The following is a 19,627-nucleotide window of genomic DNA, read 5'->3' on the forward strand; positions in this document are numbered from 1 at the left end:
AATCCACCGCTCCTCGCAGCCATTTTTCCTTTTTCTTTTATTCTCTTTCTTTCTCTCTCTTTTTTTAATTTGATAGGACAGAGAGAAATAGAGAAGGAGGGGGAAGAGAAAGATGGACACCTGCAGACCTGCTCCACCACTCGTGAAGCCTCCCCATTGCACGTGGAGAGCAGGAGTTCGAACCCTAGTCCTTGCACAGAGTACTATGTGCACTTAAGGTACCCCACCACCTGGTCCCCGAGTGCATGCATTAGTATGTGCAAGGATCTGGATTCAACCCCCTGGTCCCTCCTTTTGGTGTTGGGGGTGTGGGATGAAAGTTTCATGAATAGTGAAGCAACAGTACTACAAGTATCTCTACTGCTCTCTGTCTTCTCCTCTCTCAATTTCTATCTGTTCTATCAAATACGAAGAAAAATAAAAGGAAAAATTAGCTGCTGAATTCATTCTTCAAGCCATAACCCTGGTGGCAAAAAAAAAGAAGAGAAAATGAAAATATTCAAAATCTAATGTGTTCACACGGATGATTATGTAATTTCACTTCAAGCTCAGGTTAAGTCAGATTTGTTCTTCTTAGATTTGTGCTGGAAAGGCCCAAGGTGCACTGACGCTGCCTGAAGTGTCCAAGGTTCAGAGCTGACTAGCACAAGGTACAGTCTGTACATCCATCTCTTAAAATTCCCAGACTAGAGGGAGTCAGGCAGTGTAGCACAGTGGGTTAAGTGTACGTGGCGCGAAGCACAAGGACAAGTGTAAGGATCCCTGTTCGAGCACCCGGCTTCCCACCTGCAGGGTAGTCGCTTCATAGCAGGTGTCTGTCTTTCTCTCCCCCTCTGTCTTCCCCTCTTCTTTCTATTTCTCTCTGTCCTATCCAACAATGATGACATCAATAACTACAACAACAATAATAAAAAAGGCAACAAAAGGGAAAATAAATAAACAAATTAAAAAAATTTTAAATTCCCCAGACTAGGGGCTCAGGTATCTAACCGGCAAGCACAATCATGTGTCTGTGCACATACAGGTGTATGACAACTGACAGCAGATAGTAAGAGAGGAAGGAAACGGTTCCATTCTGGGGAAGGATGAGAGGAGGGACAGTTTTAAAGACAGAAGACAGAAGAACTATGTCAGGCTAGAGTCCCCTTTCTTTCTCATATGAGAAGTAGAACCGAAGAAATGAGAGGAATGTTCTGCAATGATTTCATAATTTTGTATCACCCCATTTTTTTTTTTGAGCATTCATCCGAGATTGGAACTTACCCTCCTCGGTCTTCCACAGTTGCCTCTTTCAAATGGATATATGTTTCAGGGAAAATGCCCTGCAAAGAGAAGAACTTCAATTATGAGACCATAAAATTCCTAGTCAGAAATACAGAGCATAAATGATAACAAGAATGAATGGGATGAGAAAGCACCATCAGGCTAGCAGGCAATTGATTACTGTGACAGTCAGATAAAGAGGAGGAGGAGGAGGAGGAGGAGGAGGAGGAGGAGGAGGAGGAGGAAGGGGAAGAAGAAGAAGAAGAATGGGAGGAGGAGGAGGAAGAAGAAGAAGAAGAAGAAGAGGAGGAGGAAGAAGAGGAAGAAGGAGAAGAGGGGGAAAAAATGCTGGACTGAGAGAGAAGAGTATAAATGCTTCCTAAGTGACGGGCAAACATGTCTGAGTCAGAGCAGAGATGCAAAAATGGCCAGGAGTTTAAGACCAAGCAGCTGAAACCTCTGCAGATTCCTATAAGCCACAAGAGCCTTCCCTTATAGAGCTTCAAATATTAGCTGATGGAGGGCCTAGGCACTTAGCGCCCATAAAATTGTAGTGATTTTCTAAAGTAATTCCTCTCAACACTTTACACTTAAACCAAATGCAGCCCAAATCAATTAGTACTGGTTATCTGGTTATTTTTAGCACTTCCTTGGGCTCAAATTGCTCTCCATTCTATATCCATAAGAGGCAATCTTGCATCAGTTATTGTGACATGGCCCTGGGGAAAACTAAGGCCCAGGACGACCCTAGAGAAAGCCGTGAAACCAGTCAGTAGAATAGGAAGCAGAGACCGTCAGATCTAAACCAAGTGGAAGCATGGGTAGGAGTTTTCTTAAATTCCAGAGGCATCTGTTGTTTCATTGTGTGACAGCTCATTCATAAACAGAGAAACTCTGGATGTGGAATAGGCAGTATGCCTTTTACTTCATGGTATCTTGCAGACCAGACTAGAGATAAGAGAAAGACAGGTGTAATATGCCAGGTTAGTTCATTAAAGTGGCATCAACTACAACTAGCCATGTACCTGAGAAGATCAGTGTATTCTGTGGACGTTCCATATCAGGGAGGGACTGAGCACAAAGGAGAGGGAGAGGGGTGCCCCACTGCCTGGCAGACTGGGTTCAAAAATGCATGTCTACCCTCGATCCTTCATCCAAAAATACTAGTGGATTTCAACCAGCCCCTGTCTTCTGTCAAGTTTTGTGTACTATGTTTATCTGCCTTATACTCACTATTCTCCTTTTCATCCTTTGCCAATAAAATGGGAAATTTGGTGAGAAGTTTTAAGATTAAGCTGCTCCCAGCAGGGTGATGGCAGGATAGTGCCTGTCACAGCTTGAGTCAGAAGCAGAATGACCATTCTTTCTCATCAGGTAGTAGCTAGAAGGAGGAAAATTTGGAGTCTGAAAGAAGGTTAAATATTGCTAGTCCTAAGGAATAATCCTTGAAGAAGATTTTGACAAATCAAGAGGGTAAAAGGACCAATTAATATTTTCAGGCACTAACACACCTGCAGTAACTGGCCTTGTAACTGGGGGAAATCTGATAGAAGCATTAAGAGTTATAAGTAATGACTTAGTTTGTGACATGGGAGCAAGGAATTTATACTGGCATATAGACAAGATGATTTTCATATTAAAAGGCTATTTTATGAGGCCGAGTAGTGATGCTTCCATTACTATGTGCAAGGATCCTGGTTTGAGCTCCTCTCCTGCAGGGGAGACACTTTGCAAATGGTAAAGCAGGTCTGCAGATATCTATCTTTATCTCTACTTCTCTATTACCTCTTCACCTTTCAATTTTTCTCTGCCTAGCAATAAAAACAGAAAGTAAAAAAACAGGGGGAGGGGGCCCTGGGTCACGGCACACCCCGTTAAGCACACATAGTAAGAAGTGCAAGGGTCTGTGCAAGGAACCAGGTTCAAACCCCCGGCTTCCCACCTGTGGGGGGGGGGGGACACTTCACAAGTGGCTATAAGCAAGTCTGCAGGTATCTGTCTTTCTCTGCCCCTCCCCTCTCAATTTCTTTCTTTCCTATCTAATAAAATGGGGGAAAAAATGGCTTCCCATAGCAATGGATTTGTGGTGCCAGCACTGAACCCCAGCAAAAACCCTGGAGACAAAAAGAAAGAAAGGAAGAAATAAAGAAAGGTAGAAGGAAGGAAGGAAGGAAGGAAGGAAGGAAGAGAGGAATAAATGTTCACCAGAAACAGTAGATTCATAGTGTTGACACTGAGCCCCAACAATAACCTTTGTGGCAAAAAAAAAAAAAAAAAAAAAAAAAAGGCTGTCTTGTTTAACTGTCCCTATGTCATTTGCATCACCAAGAGAGCGTACGTCTGACAGCATAAATCCTCTGCTGGCCACTTAATTGTTCTGGTAGTTACGATGCTTCCAGAGCCTTTCCTATATACTATAGTCACAGAAGGTAGAGGTAAGCCTGGGTAATGTATTTCTGACTTATAGCTTATCCCTCAATTTTGCTTTTTCTTTCTCATTCAAGTAAAAGAAAATTAATGATTTTCTTCTAGATATTGCCCTTATCCACATGTTCACAATCCTGCCAGGATCAATAACTACCATCTGCAAAGCTCTTGGCTTCTTCATTCTGTAAAACCACAGGTTTGTTTCATTATCCCTCTAAATGACTAGGTCTGCTTATAAAAGGACAGCAAAGTTTTCTGTTAAAATGATAGGTCTTTCCAATATCCCTTCCCCTAAAGACTGGAAAAGGAAGAAAACAAAATGGCACTGAGAGCATTTCGAAAAGACCAGACCTCTTAATGAAGGGGTATCCAAAGCTGAGCATTAATTCCTAACAGCTGACTTGGAACTCCCTTTATTTTTCTTAAGTCTCTCTACGAGAAAGATGTTTCCACTTAAACAACAAGTAAATGTATCGAGCTTGTTCTACGAGAAAGATGTTTCCACTTGTTTGCACCATCATTTCACTGACTTAAAATGTCTAGTTATATGCCTGGGAGATGGCTGAGCAGGTAAAATAACCTCGGCATGCACTGAGGCTCAGGGTCCAATCCCTAGCACTGTAAGGGAGCACCATGGACAGATAAAGGGTGGGGTGAGGTGGACAGGACTCCATGGTTGGTGGAGCAATGCTTTGGTATCAGCTTTTCAAAGCGGGCAATGATTGTATCAGCTAGCTCGATTTATTAAGTTAGAAATCATAGGATTTCTCAGAAAACTAGACTTTCTGAGCTACAGAGGGATCTTTATGCACTGTAGACTTTCATGGAGGTCTTATTGTACTTAGACATTCTCCAGTTATAAATCACCTACAGAGGGGTCACTTCACAGGCAGTGAAGCAGGTCTGCAGGTGTCTATCTTTCTCGCCCCCTCTGTCTTCCCCTCCTCTCTCCATTTCTCTCTGTCCTATCTAACAACAACCACATCAATAGCAACAATAATAACTACAACAACAATAAAAAACAAGGGCAACAAAACAGAAAATAAATAAATACAAAAATGCATAAAAAATCAGTATTCTTTTTTTTTCAGGCTATATGACAGTGCTTTGGAGTTCCTGTTTATTTATTTATTTATATTTATTTTCCCTTTTGTTGCCCTTGTTTTTTTATTGTTGTAGTTATTATTGTTGTTATTACTGATGTCGTTATTGTTAGATAGGACAGAGAGAAATGGAGAGAGGAGGAAAGATAGACAGGGGGAGAGAAAGATAGACACCTGCAGACCTGCTTCACCGCTTGTGAACTGACTCCCCTGCAGGTAGGGAGCAAGGGGCTCGAACCGGGACCCTTATGCGGTCCTTGCTCTTTGTGCCACGTGCGCTTAACCAGCTGCGCTACTGCCTGACTCCCCGGAGTTGCTGTTTAAAAATTAACTTTTTCTAAAAGAACTAGGAATTAAATTAGATAGGTTTTCTTGCTCATTAATAAATTCAGAACTTTGAAACTAGTAACTCTATTTAGGCTGTGAAATAATTACCATTTCCATATTAAGAGTAAAAAAATAAATAAGAGTGTTGAGTCAAAGAGCAGGGAAAGCTTTCAGTTAGTTACTCCTGTGTAACCAAGGATCCTGAACAACAGGAAGGCCTTGGGCCAAAAAAATAGCTCATTTGGCTATTTTATTTGCCTGTTTAACATGTATGTAACCCAAGTTCAATCACTGCACTGGAGGAAGTTTAGTGCTATGGTGTCTTTCCCTCTCTGTTTCTGGAAAAGTTGGTCTGGAGAGGGAGGGAGGGAGAAGGAGAGGGAGGGGGAGTGGGAGGGGGAGGGGGAGAGGAGAGAGAGGGGAGGAGGGAGAGGGAGAGGGAGGGGAGGAGGGAGAGGGAGAGGGAGGGGAGGAGGGAGAGGGAGAGGGAGGGGGAGGGGAGGAGGGAGAGGGAAAGGGAGGAGGGAGAGGGAAAGGGAGGGGGAGAGGGAGAGGGAGGGGGAGGGGGAGAGGGAGGGGAGGAGGGAGAGGGAGGGGAGGAGGGAGAGGGAGGGGGAGGGGGGAGGGAGAGGGAGAGAGACTGAGACTCCAGAGTTCTACCCTACTTGGGAAGACAGAAACAAAGCTGGGGGTATGTATCTACCTGTCAACACCTATGTCAAGCAGAGAAGCAATTACAGAGGCTAGAACGCCTACATTCTGCACCCCCAAAACAATTTTGATCCATACTCCCAGAGGGGTAGAAGTGATAGGAGGTACAGGATAACAGGACTCTGAATTCCAACTCCATTAAGACCCAGAGAGAGGAGAAAGAGAGGGTGGGGCATTGGATGTAGTAATAGAGTTATATGTAGTTTGGAAAGAGAGAAAATGGGAACTTTAAAAAAAAAAGACAATTATATACAAATATAGACAGTTGTAGAAATAATAGTTAAGTCATTTCTTCACCCTTAGGAAAACTACTGTAGATTACAGTAGAAGAATTGGGGATTTAGAACTCTGATGGTGCAACTGGTATGGAATTATACCCGTTAACACGTAATTTTGTAGATCAATATTAAACCACTAGCGAGAGAGGGGGAGAAAGAGAGAAAGAGAGAGAGAAGGGAGGAGGGGAGGGGAGCTGTGGGGAGAGGAAAAAAGAAGGGGAGGGGAGGAGAGGGAGTGGAAGTGAGTGAAGTAAAGGAAAGAATGGAAGAAAGGAAGGAGGGAAAGAGGGGAGAGAGAAAGACAGAGAAAGAACGGAAACTCTTGCTTTAGTTCGTTCTTATTCCTATACATGCCAGAATATCTGCTGTTTCAGGTCCCTATCTGAAGGCCTAGAAGAAAGGAAATCACAGAGAGATTGGGTAAAATAATTAAGCTACAAAGTCACGTGGCAAAAGAATCTAGCTGCAGATTGAAAAACTGAGCATCAGGATTTGGAGAGGATGAAAGGGCCAAAAAACTGTGGGGCTGACATTTGCATTAAAAGCCAATACTCTTTTCATAGGGCAGATTATTCAACGGTCAAAGTAAACTCTGTGTGTGTGTGTGTGTGTGTGTGTGTGTGTGTGTGTGTGTTGTGTGTGTGTACACATGCATATCCAAATACTGAGTAACTTATGTAAGAGCCAACACTGTAGGAAGTTTGACCAGGGGAGTCGGGCACAACGGATTAAGCGCAGATGGCGCAAAACGCAAAGACCAGTGTAAAGATACCAGTTCAAGCCCTTGGCTCCCCACCTGCAGGGGAATCACTTCACAGGTGGTGAAGCAGGTCTGTAGGTGTCTATCTTTCTCTCCCCCTCTCTGTCTTCCTCTCCTCTCTCCATTTCTCTCTCTCCTATCCAACAATGATGACAACAATAACAACAATAATAACTACAACAAGGGCAACAAAAGGGAATGAATAAATAAATATTAAAAAAAAAAGTTTGAGGACAGTCCCGGTTTTAATGGTCTATATACTTGGTTGAAAGAAAGTGGGGGGGGGGGTGGCAGGACTTGGACTCTAGGGAATTTTATTCTTGCTGTATTTGAAGGCAAGAACTGTGGGTTTGTTTTGACTCTCCTCTTGGATAGATTTCAACATGTCTCCCTCTTCGCTGGTTTGCTATTTTGCCTATGAGCTAGCTGTGGAATGATATTGATGGACCTACCAATTTTGCTCTCTCTCAAAGGAAAGTGCTGACAGGTTATGCTGCCCCAGCAGACAGTGTCAAAGCAAAAGCGCTGACCTGGCCTAAAATAAACCAAGAGGGATTAACATAATTAATAGATTTCCCTTAGTTTGATGCCCAGTAGCTTTGGCATAGACAAAAGGAACCTGCTAAGGTCTGTATTTTTCAAAGTCTTTGTCCTGGCAACCCAGTACGTACTCTACACACACACACACACACACACACCCTAAAACAAGTTCATGAAATAATGCTTATAGCATTCCTTTGTTCTTTTTTCCTCCCTATTTTCATGGTATTGTTGTTGTTTTGTTTTGTTTTTTTTGTTTTTTTCCTATTTTCATAGTGTCCCCCCCTCCCACTTTCAAGATTTTTTTTTCTTTTTTGGGGGGTGGGGAAGGTATTGGTTATAACCTACTTCACTGATTTCACAATACAGTTATTAAGATTGTGAGACTCATTTTGAAACTTACTACTTTTTTATGAAACTCTTACTGAAATAATCCTTTTAAAGGGTAAGTTTTAGTAAGAGGTTTTTGTTTTTTACACTCCTGTGTCACTTTTATGATTGTTGCTAACTTTCTTTTAAACAATTTTTTTTTTGTTTTACATTTTGTGTGTGTTACTGAGAGGAAATGATAGAGGAACCAGAGCACTGTCCAACCTGGCTTATGAAAAAGCAGGAGATTGAACCTGCGACTTCACAGTCTCAAGTAAGAAAGTCTTTTTGCATAACCATTATGCTATCTCCCTTGCATAATAGGAGCTTTGGAAAAATGAATTTAAGAAATTAAATACACAGCCAGAACTTGTCTTTTAGAAATCAGTGGGACATACTGCCTGTTTTCTTTTCAAAGCAGGCAAAAACACTTGCTAAATGGATTTTGAAGTTGGGAAAGTAAAGATACCTTTGATTCTCTAATGAAGCAGAGAATGAAGTGTAAGTGGGGAGAGACAGTCCCTTGAGCTCTGAGATTCTAGCCTAGAAACTAAAGGATAAATAAAGGGCAAAGAACACATCCCCTCCATAAGACCACCAAAGTCAAAGCCATTTATATATAATATTGTCACTGTATCACCATTGTGCTGGTGTTGAAGGACAGGTGCCCTGAATTACCTCCTGGCCTTGACCCCTGAACTGTGATTATACAGTAGATGGGGTTACACTATTTTATTTGAGCTTGGAGGTCAGAGAATTTGCTTTCAAACTTTAAGACTAGGCGTAAAAGAAAAAAGAAAACGAAAAGCAAACTAGGCCTAGAGAGAGCAGAGAGATTTCAGATTTGAAAAATTGAACAATAACGTCATACCTTCTTAGATTTATTTTGAAGGGTATATCCTCTGTACCAACCTGTCAGGGTGTAAGAGAAACAAAACCTTTCATGTCAACTCGTTTTAAATAAAGGGATTAGTAATAAACATTCTCTTTTTCTGTAGAATACTGGGAAGAAATTCAAGAGATAACTAGACAACATTATACTTGAATATAAGCATTTTTACTTATTCCACAATTAAAAGTATCTACATCTACTTTAGATCTTTACTCTTAATAGGTAAAACGTTTAAAACTCAATTAGAAAATATGCCTTATCTCTCTCTACTCCCTTGAAGGCTAGAACAGAAAGTACAGAGAAGGTAACCCAAACTTACTATAAGTGCTGCGTGAATAAATATATGTTTCAAGCATACACATTCTACAAAGTACCAGATATTAACCAAATAAGTATTTTTAATATTCTCAGCCTTTCCCTCTGTGCCCTGCCCTCCTCCCATCCACCTACCCTTCAAGTTCCCAGGTTAATCAGGAAAGATTTTAAATTTGGGTAGCAGGCCTTTTATGTGCAAGAATATCTACCCCTAAAGTGAATAAGACAAATAATAAAACAGCATCTTAAATAATTCTTAACAATGAGACATACATCCTTGTACACACAATAGAAACATTTTCTGTGTTTGCCTGACGAGGCTTTTTTTTTCTTTTTCCTCTAACCAGAGCTCTGCTCAGCTCTGGCTTATGTTGATACAGGAGATTGAAACTGGGTCTTTGGAGCCTCAGGCCTGAGAGTCTCTTTGTGTAACCATTATGCTATCTACCCTCCACTCAGCTTTAAGTAAAGGTTTTAACTTCTTTCTTGAAATTCCAATCAATACACATTTCCTAAGGAGGCTTTCCTGCCCTCTGTCCTGCAGAAGAAGTATACAGTTGGTCTTTGCCTATGTCAGATTTTTTTTTTTACTTTCTTCAAACTTTATTACAGAAAAATTTTGGGTGATTTCTTTTTCACCAGTCTGTTCTGGCATGCTTATTTTTTTTAAAGAATTTATTTATTAATTCATGAGAAAGATAGGAGGAGAGAAAGAATAAGGTATCACTCTGGTACACGTGCAGCCGGGGATGAACTTGGGACCTCATGGTTGAGAATCCAATGCTTTATCCACTGCGCCACCTCCCGGACCACCTGGCATGCTTCTAATGATATCAGAATCACCTGGCTCATTGATGGCCAGTGTGCAGACTCTAGTATTTCCCACATGCTGTGCCCAATTCAATATTATTGTCACTGTCATGATGGACACCAGTTTTGGACAACATGGCGAAGTACTCAATTTCTGACTTCCTCAAGGCAGGGCAGTTGTTGATGATCTTATCTGATCATCTTCAGAGTCTGCTTGTATCTCAGCATGTGCTTCCTGACTTTCATAACCAGCTGGAGCCTTGAGTAGATCGACTCCATTGACTTTTTTGTCTTCTTTGCAGCCACAATCTTTCTGCCTTAGAGGGACAGTCCCCAACCAAGAGCAGCTGCCAAGATGGCCAGGGAGAGAGAAAGGAAGGAGTTCCCATAATGCAAAGCTCTTCACGACCCCCCCCCATGACTCCCCCCCATGTCAAGTATTTTATATCAAATATGTATTGATCAGCGAGTAGAGGAAACTCATTGTAGTCATTTTGCTCACTTCCCATACTCATGGAGCGCCTGTGTGTTCATCTTTCCCAAGCAGACTGTACCACTGGTGGGACCTATGTGTAAAACAACCATATCCCTATAGGAGAGAGATGCAAGTGACAGTAAAATGTTCAGATATCTACCCATAGGATTCTATAACAGTCTTGTAATTTATTCTAGATGAAGCCATCCAGAAAACAGATTCATACTCTATCTGGAGATAGTACAAATAGAACCTTTTACATTTTTACAATTTTTACATTTTACATTTGAATGAATTTTACATTTTTTCAATTTATATTTTTTTCTTATATTTATTTATTCCCTTTTGTTGCCCTTGTTTTTTATTGTTGTAGTTCTTGTTGTTGTTATTGATGTCGTCGTTGTTGGATAGGACAGAGAGAAATGGAGAGAGGAAGGGAAGACAGAGAGGGGGAGAGAAAGATAGACATCTGCAGACCTGCTTCACCGCTTGTGAAGTGACACCCCCCTCCCCCGCCACAGGTGGGGAGCCGGGGGCTTGAACCAGGATCCTTATGCCAGTCTTTGCTCTTTGCACCATGTGCACTTAACCCGCTGCGCTACCACCCGACTCCCGAATTTTACATTTTTGGGGCATTGACATAATAGCATCTTCAGAAATCTCAAGCTGCCAGTATATAAAGCAAGCAAACAGACAAAGGAGTTGGCTATTCTTTTCCAGGGAGGACAGGGGCATCATGCTGTGGTAACGTTTTAGATCTGTGTCAGGTTCGAGGCTGAGAAAATGATATTTGAAGAGAAAACTTGTCTCCCATCTTAGGATGCCAAAGTGTACCAGTAGGTCTGAATGTTAAGAACATCATGTTAAATCTTTCCCAAACATTAAAACAACCAAACATTAAAAAAAAACATTAACCAAACATTAAAAAAAATTTATTTATGTATTTATTCCCTTTTGTTGCCCTTGTTGTTTCATTGTTGTAGTTATTATTGTTGTTGTTGTTGATGTCGTTGTTGGATAAGAGAGAGAGAAATGGAGAGAGGAGGGGAAGACAGAGAGGGGGAGAGAAAGATAGACACCTGCAGACCGGCTTCACCGCCTGTGAAGCGACTCCCTGGCAGGTAGAGAGCCGGAGGCTGGAACCGTGATCCTTACTCAGGTCCTTGCGCTTGGCACCACGTGCGCTTAACCGGCTGTGCTACCACCCAACTCCCAACCAAACTTTTGTAATACAGGCTTTACTATACTTTCAGAGAGGAATTCATCTGTACTTTAGTGAACACTATCTTTTCACATTCATCACACAATCATGTTTCCTAGGTCTTCCAGTTTTGCAAACTTTTTCAACACCTTCTAAGTAGTTTCCAGAAATGTAGTTGATGCAAAACCTCTGTCCAAAGGCACAGAAGTACCACCCTGAACCTGTCGAAATGAATGCTCCTGTGAGTGGGGAAATGGTTTTGTCCGTGGAGTGGCATTCCTTGCATGCATTCCTTGCATGCATGAGGACCCAGGTTCAAACCCTGATACCACATATGATGAAGTGATGTTCTGGTTGCTCTCCTAAAATGAATTAAGTCTTCAAAAAAAGTTGCTTTTTTTAAATGAAGCTTTCACCTAGAAGACAAAGTATGGTGAGGGGGAAAAGTAGTGTTGCACGTGTCTCTTTTTCTCCCCCACTACCTTTCCTTCTTGATTTGTGCCTCTATCCAATAAGTAATAAATAAAATATAAGTTCTAAAAAAGAGGGAACATTCATATTGCTTGGCACTGTGTGGCAGCAGAACATTTCTGGCATTTTAATCATACCCTCTCCCAAACTCCATAAATGTAACTGCTTACAACAGCAAGGGATGTGTTAACAGTTAACAGGTAGGACTTTGGAAACAAGGACAGGAAAGCACAAAGTGAAACTTGGACTGGGTGTGGTTTACTGCACCAAAGCAAAGGGCTACAGGGAGGGAGTGCAGAGGTCACTGGGATCCTGGGGCATGATGGTGAAAAAGTACGTTAAGTGTGGGAGAGAGTGTGTTGTGCAGATTGTCACGGGAAGATGAGAAACTGTATCCAAACAGTACAGTATAACCATACTGTAAAGCACCAACACTTCAATGAAATTCTTTTTTTTAAAAAAAAGGTTCATTTCCTGGGCGTCCGGTGGTGGCGCAGTGAGTTAAGCGCACATGGCGCAAAGCGCAAGGACCCGTGTAAGGATCCCGGTTCCAGCCCCTGGCTCCCCCCCCACCTGCAGGGGAGTCGCTTCACAGGCGGTGAAGCAGGTCTGCTGCAGGTGTCTATCTTTCTCTCCCCCTCTCTGTCTTCCCCTCCTCTCTCCATTTCTCTCTGTCCTATCCAACAATGAACAACATCAACAATGGTAATAATAATAACCATAAGGAGGCTACAACAACAAGGGCAACACAAGGGGGAAAAAACGGCCTCCAGGAGAGGTGGATTCATGGTGCAGGCACCGAGCCCAGCAATAACCCTGGAGGGAAGAAAAAAAAAAAAAGGTTCATTTCCATATTACAAACCTATGTTTGTAATCCAAGCAAGAACACAATCATGTGATTAGCCCTAATACTTAAATCCAGATGGTCACTCTCAAATACAACATACAACTCTCCTCTGCAAAGAGCAGCGAAGGAGACAAGGACACACAGCTATAGTCAGTGAGGGGTGGGAACTGTCACAGTCTCGGATTTTGATTCAGTGGTTATCACTTTATTTATGTTTGACAGAAACAGAGGAATTGAGAGAAAGGGGGAGATGAAGGAGGTGGAGAGGAAGAGGGGAGTAGAGAGGGAGGCGGGAGGTAGAGGACAGAAGTGGAGAGGGAGAGAGAAGTGGAGAGTACTGGCAGACTATATTCACATAGCAAAATCTTTCTTGATGAGAAGAGGAATAAATTACTTTTATGAACATGGGTGAATTTAAAATACACTTTTCTTTTTTTGGTCACCAGTGTTATTACTGGGGTTCAACGGTTCCCAGTGGCCGTTTTTTTCCATATATAAAATTGTTGTTGTTATTTGATGTGGAGAAGGCAGAGAGAAGGGAGACAACTACTGCACTGCTTCACTACTCATGAAACTTCCCACCTGCAGGTGGGGACCAGGGGCTTGAACCCAGGTCCTCGTACATAGTAACATGTGCACTCTACTGGTGAGCTAGCATCCAACCCAACACTGTGTTAAAGAATCCAAACATAGTCATGTATTAATTTCAGTTACATAAAGTTGAAAAGCAGGTAAGTCAAACCATCGTTATGGAAATCAGAATATTAGTTGTTTTAGGGGGTAGGAATTATGTGGAAGAAGGCACAAAAAATTTTCTGGAAATGTTCTCAGTACATGGAGTACATTCATTTAATAAAACCCACTGAACTGTATATCTAAAATGATAGGCTTCACTACATATAGAGAGAAACTTTTTAAAACTCCACAAGAATGTACACTATTAAATGCACATCACAATGTAAGCACCGCAAAGCAAAACGACAGAATCCAGGGATGATGGCCCTGCTCAAACATCACTGAATACTTTGTTAAAAACTGCCTTGGAACCAATTTGAGTCACATGTGGAAAAAAAGCACTTCCTATTATTCCTTTTTCCTGTTCACTTTCCTTTTGATTGTGCCTCCCTGAAGACATTATTCATCTTAATTACTGACGCTGCACTCCAAAACTGATCCTGAGTTTTGCTATTTTCAAAAGTTCAGCCGTAGTCTGGAGATTCATTTAACAAGACAGATGCTAAAGGAACAAGACAGACAATGTCCCCATTCTTCTAACTCACATTTTATGATGGGAAGAGAAAAACAAGACAGAAGCACACAAGTAAATGCATAATTTCAGAGGACTGAGTTCTGAGAGGGGGAAAGGGAGTATGGGAAAGAAACCAGGGGTTGGGGGAGAGGCGTTGAGGGGGATGGCTACTTTAGAAAGCCTGGTTAGGAGCTCTCTCTAAGGAGGTTCATTGGAGCTAAGGATTTGCATTAGTAATGTGGTCGTTCATTCATTATACATGAAAACATTATTGAACACCAGTGCACCAGGCTTTGTCTTCAAGGAGGAAGGGAAAAGGCCCATAAACAAATAATTAAATACAAAGGGACCTTTAATGGTAATGTTTGGAGACACTGGCACACAAAGGGAGGATTATGAATATGTTAAAAACTCAGAAGACAATTACTGAAGGGCCTCTGAAGATGTTTGCGAACCACAATAGCATCATTTAGATGTCTAAGTCAAGGAGGGTTTTGTAAAAATTTCTCCTTGCCTCTCAGTCCAAAGGTAAGTTAGTTTCCTCTTTTCCCAGATCAATAAATCATTTCTTAGTTGTGGTAAAATATACAAAGCACAAAGCTGAGCCCCTTAACCATTTTTATGGGTACAGCTCAATGGCATTAAGTGCACCCACACTACACAATCATAATTATGGGTTATTTTTGACCTCTTAGGAATTAAAGGCAAGGGTCAGAGAGGGCCATTGTTTACATGCTCCCATGTTGTGTGGGGAGTAGGAGGGTGGACTGGGGAGGGTCTACAGAGGCAGAGCAGCTGCCAAATCCTGTTGTGTTTCCTTTAAGTGTCACCAGACTGTTTGCTCGATGGGTAAATCACAGTTAATTAGGCCAAAATTAAAGTCTCTGTTCCTTGTGTGCTACAGTGTAAACCTGTCAGTTTCCAGGGCAGTAGCCTAACCTCTGTTCCCCAGTGAGTGTCCCTCCAATCAATGTCCCTCTGGGGAAACCCAAGCAGTGAGCAGAAACAGATGGGAGCACATCCCTGGCAGGACAAAGATAGAGCCCACTTGCTGGACTTTTGTCTACAGGCAAAACACACTGGCTTATAATCTGTGACTTCAAAGTACTTGTTGCCAAATGTGCTGAGCACTGGGCGAATAAGTTGAAAAGGACAAAGTCAAATGACACCAAGACAATAAAAGACAATGGATTCTCTGAAATCCAAACCACCCTTCTCAGTTCCATAGCTTAACACAACTTTGAGATAAGCGGGTTAGAAGTCTGAGTGCTGAAGGAACTCTGAGTTCATTCGATGTGCTAACTTAGGGGGGTAGAAAGAGACAGTTTCCATCTCTTGTGTTTCTGAAGGAAATAGAAAGAGGTCTGCTTTAGGGGGCGCCTGGCACACAGCAGGGACACAATAAGCTTTTAACACATCTATTAAAGAGAAAGAAAGGCATGGGCTCTATAAGTTAGTGGCCATAAACAGACTAAACTGATGCAAGGAATGTGTCTGCAGGTTCTGAGCAACCCTTCGCTCTGCCTGACCCTAAGCCTAGAGTGGCCTGGGCACACTGCCTAGGATTCCAGAAAGTCAGCGAAGGTCTTGGCTGAAACTGAAATGCTGAGTCTTCTCTTTCCTGGAGACGAGCTCTAGGGACCCCTATTTCTTCAACTGCTCATTTAAAGTAATTAAGCTGTGGCTGGGCAGTGGTGCAGCTAGTTGAGTGCACATGTTACCTACCAAGTACAAGGACCAGGGTTCGAGCTTTTGGTCCCCACCTGCTTGGGGGAAAGTTTCATAAGTAGTGAACCAGGTCTGCAGGTGTCTTTCTCTCTTCCTTTCTGTCTTCCCCCCCCCCCCGCCCCTGCCCTATTTCTCTCTGTCTTATCTAATAAAAAGGAAAGACGGAAAAGGAAAATGACCATCAGGAGCAATAGATTCATCGTGCAGTCACTGAGTCCCAGCAATATCCCTGGTGGCAAATAAATAAATAAATAAATAAAGTAATGAAGGTTGCTGGGAAGATAACACAATAGCTTATGCAACAGACTTTCACGCCTGAGACCTGAGGTCCCCGTTCAATCCTTGGCACCACAGAGAGGGGGAGAGAAAGACAGACACCTGCAGACCTGCTTCACCACTTGTAAAGCAAGCCTCTGCAGGTGGGGAGCTGAGGGCTCGAACCGGGACCCTTGAGCCAGTCCTTGCAAGGATCCTCAGCTCATCTTCTCTCCCTGTTGTGCCTGTCACACCTACAGAGGTTTGGCAAACTGTCAGTGAGGGGAACCCACTGCTACAGCAATTCTTACTTGCAGAATGTGGGTTGTGGGAGGGAGACCATCATCTCTGGGTTTGAATGAGAAGGTATGAGCTTCTCATGCCTACCTATCTGCCCAGTGAAAACTTGGCAGGGGAGGCAGGTGCAGGAAGAGAAAAGAGGAGACATCCAGGCACTGGGGTGCATTTCTCCTCAAATGCACAGAGCTTGCAGTGAGGAGACCACCTGACTGGGACAGCAGTGTCTGTATGGAAGAATCTTAGGGCGGAGGAAGTTCAGCACTAGTTTACCCCCTTAGAACAACAATGGTGGAAATTGCCCCACTCTCCGATGGGAGGCTGGGTCAACATATTCTGCCACTCGAAGAAGAAGGGTCCTGAAATGAGTGTGGCCTAGAATGTTCCTAGCTATGACCATGGAAAGCGACCTCAGACCAACAGGGACACGGAGGTTACACAGGCTCCTGTGCTAAATATGAACAGACATAGTTTTGTTAATGTCTCCTTTTAAAAAATAAATAAATAAATAAATAAATATACCTAAAATAGAATCCCTAGCATAAAGACCCCAATCTCAATCTGCTATATTCCTACTTTTAGGTTCTTGATTATTAAACAATTTGTTCTGCTTTATATCTTAACGCTTTTCAGCCAAGAAATTGTAGATGCTACCATGACACCAACCTGACTTCCCTGGGCAGATGACCTCACCAATGTGTCCTGGAACCTCACCTTTCCAGAGACACACCCCAGATGGGAAACATAATCACAGGCTATAGACCAACCTGTTAATGCCTATGTCCTGCGAAGAAGCAATTACAGAAGTCAAACCTCTTACCTTTTACACCCCATAAAAATCTTTGGTCCATACTCCCAGAGGGATAAAGACTTCTAGTGGAGGGGAGAGGATATGGAACTCTGGTGGTGGGAATTGTACCACTCTTATCCACTTATCTATCATTATTAAATCACTAATAAATTAAAATTAAAAAAAAAAACAACTAGCTTGCCACAAAACGAGCTCATTTGGGGGTGGTGCTAAACTTGTCAGTCCGCTATGTGAAAAGCAAGAGCCTTGGGGCCAGGCAGTAGTGCAGCGGGGTTACGCGCACGTGGTGCAAAGCCCAAGGACCGGGGTAAGGATCCTGGTTCGAGCCCCCGGCTTCACAAGGAGGTGTAGGGAGGTTGCTTCACAAGTGGTGAAGCAGATCTGCAGGTGTCTATCTTTCTCTCCCCCTCTGTCTCCCCTCTTCTCTCTTGATTTCTCTCTGGCCTATCCAACAACAACGACATCAATAACAACCATAACCACAACAACGATAAGACAACAAGGGCAACAAAAGGAAATAAATAAATAAATAAATAAATAAATAAATAAATAAATAAATAAATAAAAGATAGGACCCCCAGTTCGAGCCCTCAGTTTCCCATCAGCAGGGAGAGTCGCTTCCCAAGCAGTGAAGCAGGTCTGCGGGTGTCTACCCTTCTCTCTCCCTTCTGTCTTCCCCTCCTCTCTCGATTTCTCTTTGTCCTACCCAGCGATAATGAAAGCAATAACAACAATAATAATGATGACAACAACAATAAACAACAAGGGCAACTAAAGGGTGGGGGGATGGCCTCCAGGAGTAGTGGATTCGTACAGAGCCCCAGCAATAACCTATAGGCAAAAAAAAAAAAAAAAAAAAAAAGCAAGAGCCTTAATCCTTAGGAAAATTGTACTCTGTCCAAAATGTAAGAGTCATTTCATCAAAGGTCTCACTCTGTAGAAAGAGCACACTACTTGGACACCATAAGGCCCTGCCTCATGGTCATGGCCTCAACATGCCATGGGAACCTCTCTGAACAATCTCTGCCTTGATCCCCACATTTACTAAACAAGTCTCAAGTCACCTGACCTCCCAGGATTATAAGAGCCAAAATCCAGTATCTGAAAGTCCTCAGCTCCATGGCTGGCACAGAGGATACTGGGCAGATCAAAAACTGAGGGCACCTGATGGCATCACCCAGGGGCCTGTCTTCCACTCCTCCGGCTAACAACACACTGCTTAACATGCTGATGATTGGTGGCTATAAACCATCTAGAACTCTCTTTTGCTTTGTTGAGGAATGCATTTGTGCTCCCTTAAAGGGGAGGAAGCTTTTGGATTATTTTTAAAAAGACATTTATTGAGTTATTTATTAATGAGAAAGGAGGAAGCATCAGAGCGTCACTTTGGCAGATGTAATGCTGGAGTTAGAACTCAGGAACTCAGGATGAGAATCCAGTGTTCACTGAGACTCACTGAGAATCCAGTGTTCCATCCATTGAGTCACCTCCCAGGCTGTGAATCTTTCTAAATGCTATTAAATGACTAAAGACAAACAAAATGGAAACATACCTCCACAGCTCCAGTACCATGCCAGGGGAAGTCCAGAGGGGCTGTGGGGCTGGTAACGAGATATTATCTACCAACAGAGCAAGCTCTTTGTTCTGAGAAGATGGTCATAAATGACTCTAAGGCAAAAACATTTAAAAAAATAAAAGAAGAAGCAGAAGAAACAACTTGAATGATAAAAAAAAGACATAAGATGGCAACTGAAAGTATTAAGAAATATGCTCAATAATCTGGTATTTGAACACAGACTGAAAGCAGCCAAAGAACTCAATGACAGGGACCCGGTGGTGGCGCACCTGGTTGAGCGCACATGTTACAGTGCACAAGGACCCGGGTTCGAGCCCCGGTCCCCACCTGCAGAAGGAAAGCTTTGCAAGTGGTGAAGGAGGGCTGCAGGTGTCTCTCTTTCTCTCTCCCTGTCTCCCCTACCCTCTTGATTTCTGACTGTCTCTATCCAATAAATAAAGATAATTAAAAAAAATTTTTTTTTTTTTAAAGAACTCAATGACAACTCAAGCAGGTCATCTAAGGTCTGATTAAACACTGAATCTTAACATTTAAGACTAATTTTTAAAAATTCCGTACAGGGCCAGTGGTGGAGCACTGGGTTAAGTGCACATAGTACAAAGTGCAAGGACCCACGCAAGGATCCTGTTTCGAGCCCCCAGCTCCCCACCTGTGAGGGAGTTGCTTCTCAAGTGTTGAAGCAGGTCTGCAGGTATCTATCTATCTTTTCTCCTCTTTATCTTCCTCTCCTCTCTTGATTTCTCTCTGTCCTATCCAACAGCAATAACAACAACAAGGGCAACAAAAAAAAGGGGAAAACTGCCTCCAGGAGCAATGGATTCATAGTGCCAGCATCAAGCCAAAGTGACAACCCTGGAGGAAAAAAAAAAAATTCCCTGCTCATACATGTCCAGTATCCTTTAATTCCAACTTTAATAACAGA

The 19,627-nt window shown here is 42.5% G+C and overlaps 1 protein-coding gene and 1 pseudogene across 1 annotated transcript in view; both read right to left on the minus strand.

Annotated features, from left to right (window-relative positions):
- DOCK5 (dedicator of cytokinesis 5) overlaps positions 1-19,627 on the minus strand; it is a 262,201-nt gene that overhangs the window by 155,715 nt on the left and 86,859 nt on the right. Inside the window, exons 3-4 of the mRNA XM_060178855.1 lie at positions 8,650-8,690; positions 1,264-1,322 (exon numbers count right to left, since the gene is read on the minus strand). Coding sequence (XP_060034838.1) covers positions 1,264-1,322; positions 8,650-8,690 — 100 coding nt within the window. The remainder of the gene's footprint in view (positions 1-1,263; positions 1,323-8,649; positions 8,691-19,627) is intronic.
- LOC107522839 (large ribosomal subunit protein eL30-like) lies at positions 8,880-18,250 on the minus strand (annotated as a pseudogene).

The sequence above is a fragment of the Erinaceus europaeus genome, chromosome 19, assembly GCF_950295315.1.
Source record: "Erinaceus europaeus chromosome 19, mEriEur2.1, whole genome shotgun sequence".
In the NCBI taxonomy this organism is placed as follows: domain Eukaryota; kingdom Metazoa; phylum Chordata; class Mammalia; order Eulipotyphla; family Erinaceidae; genus Erinaceus; species Erinaceus europaeus.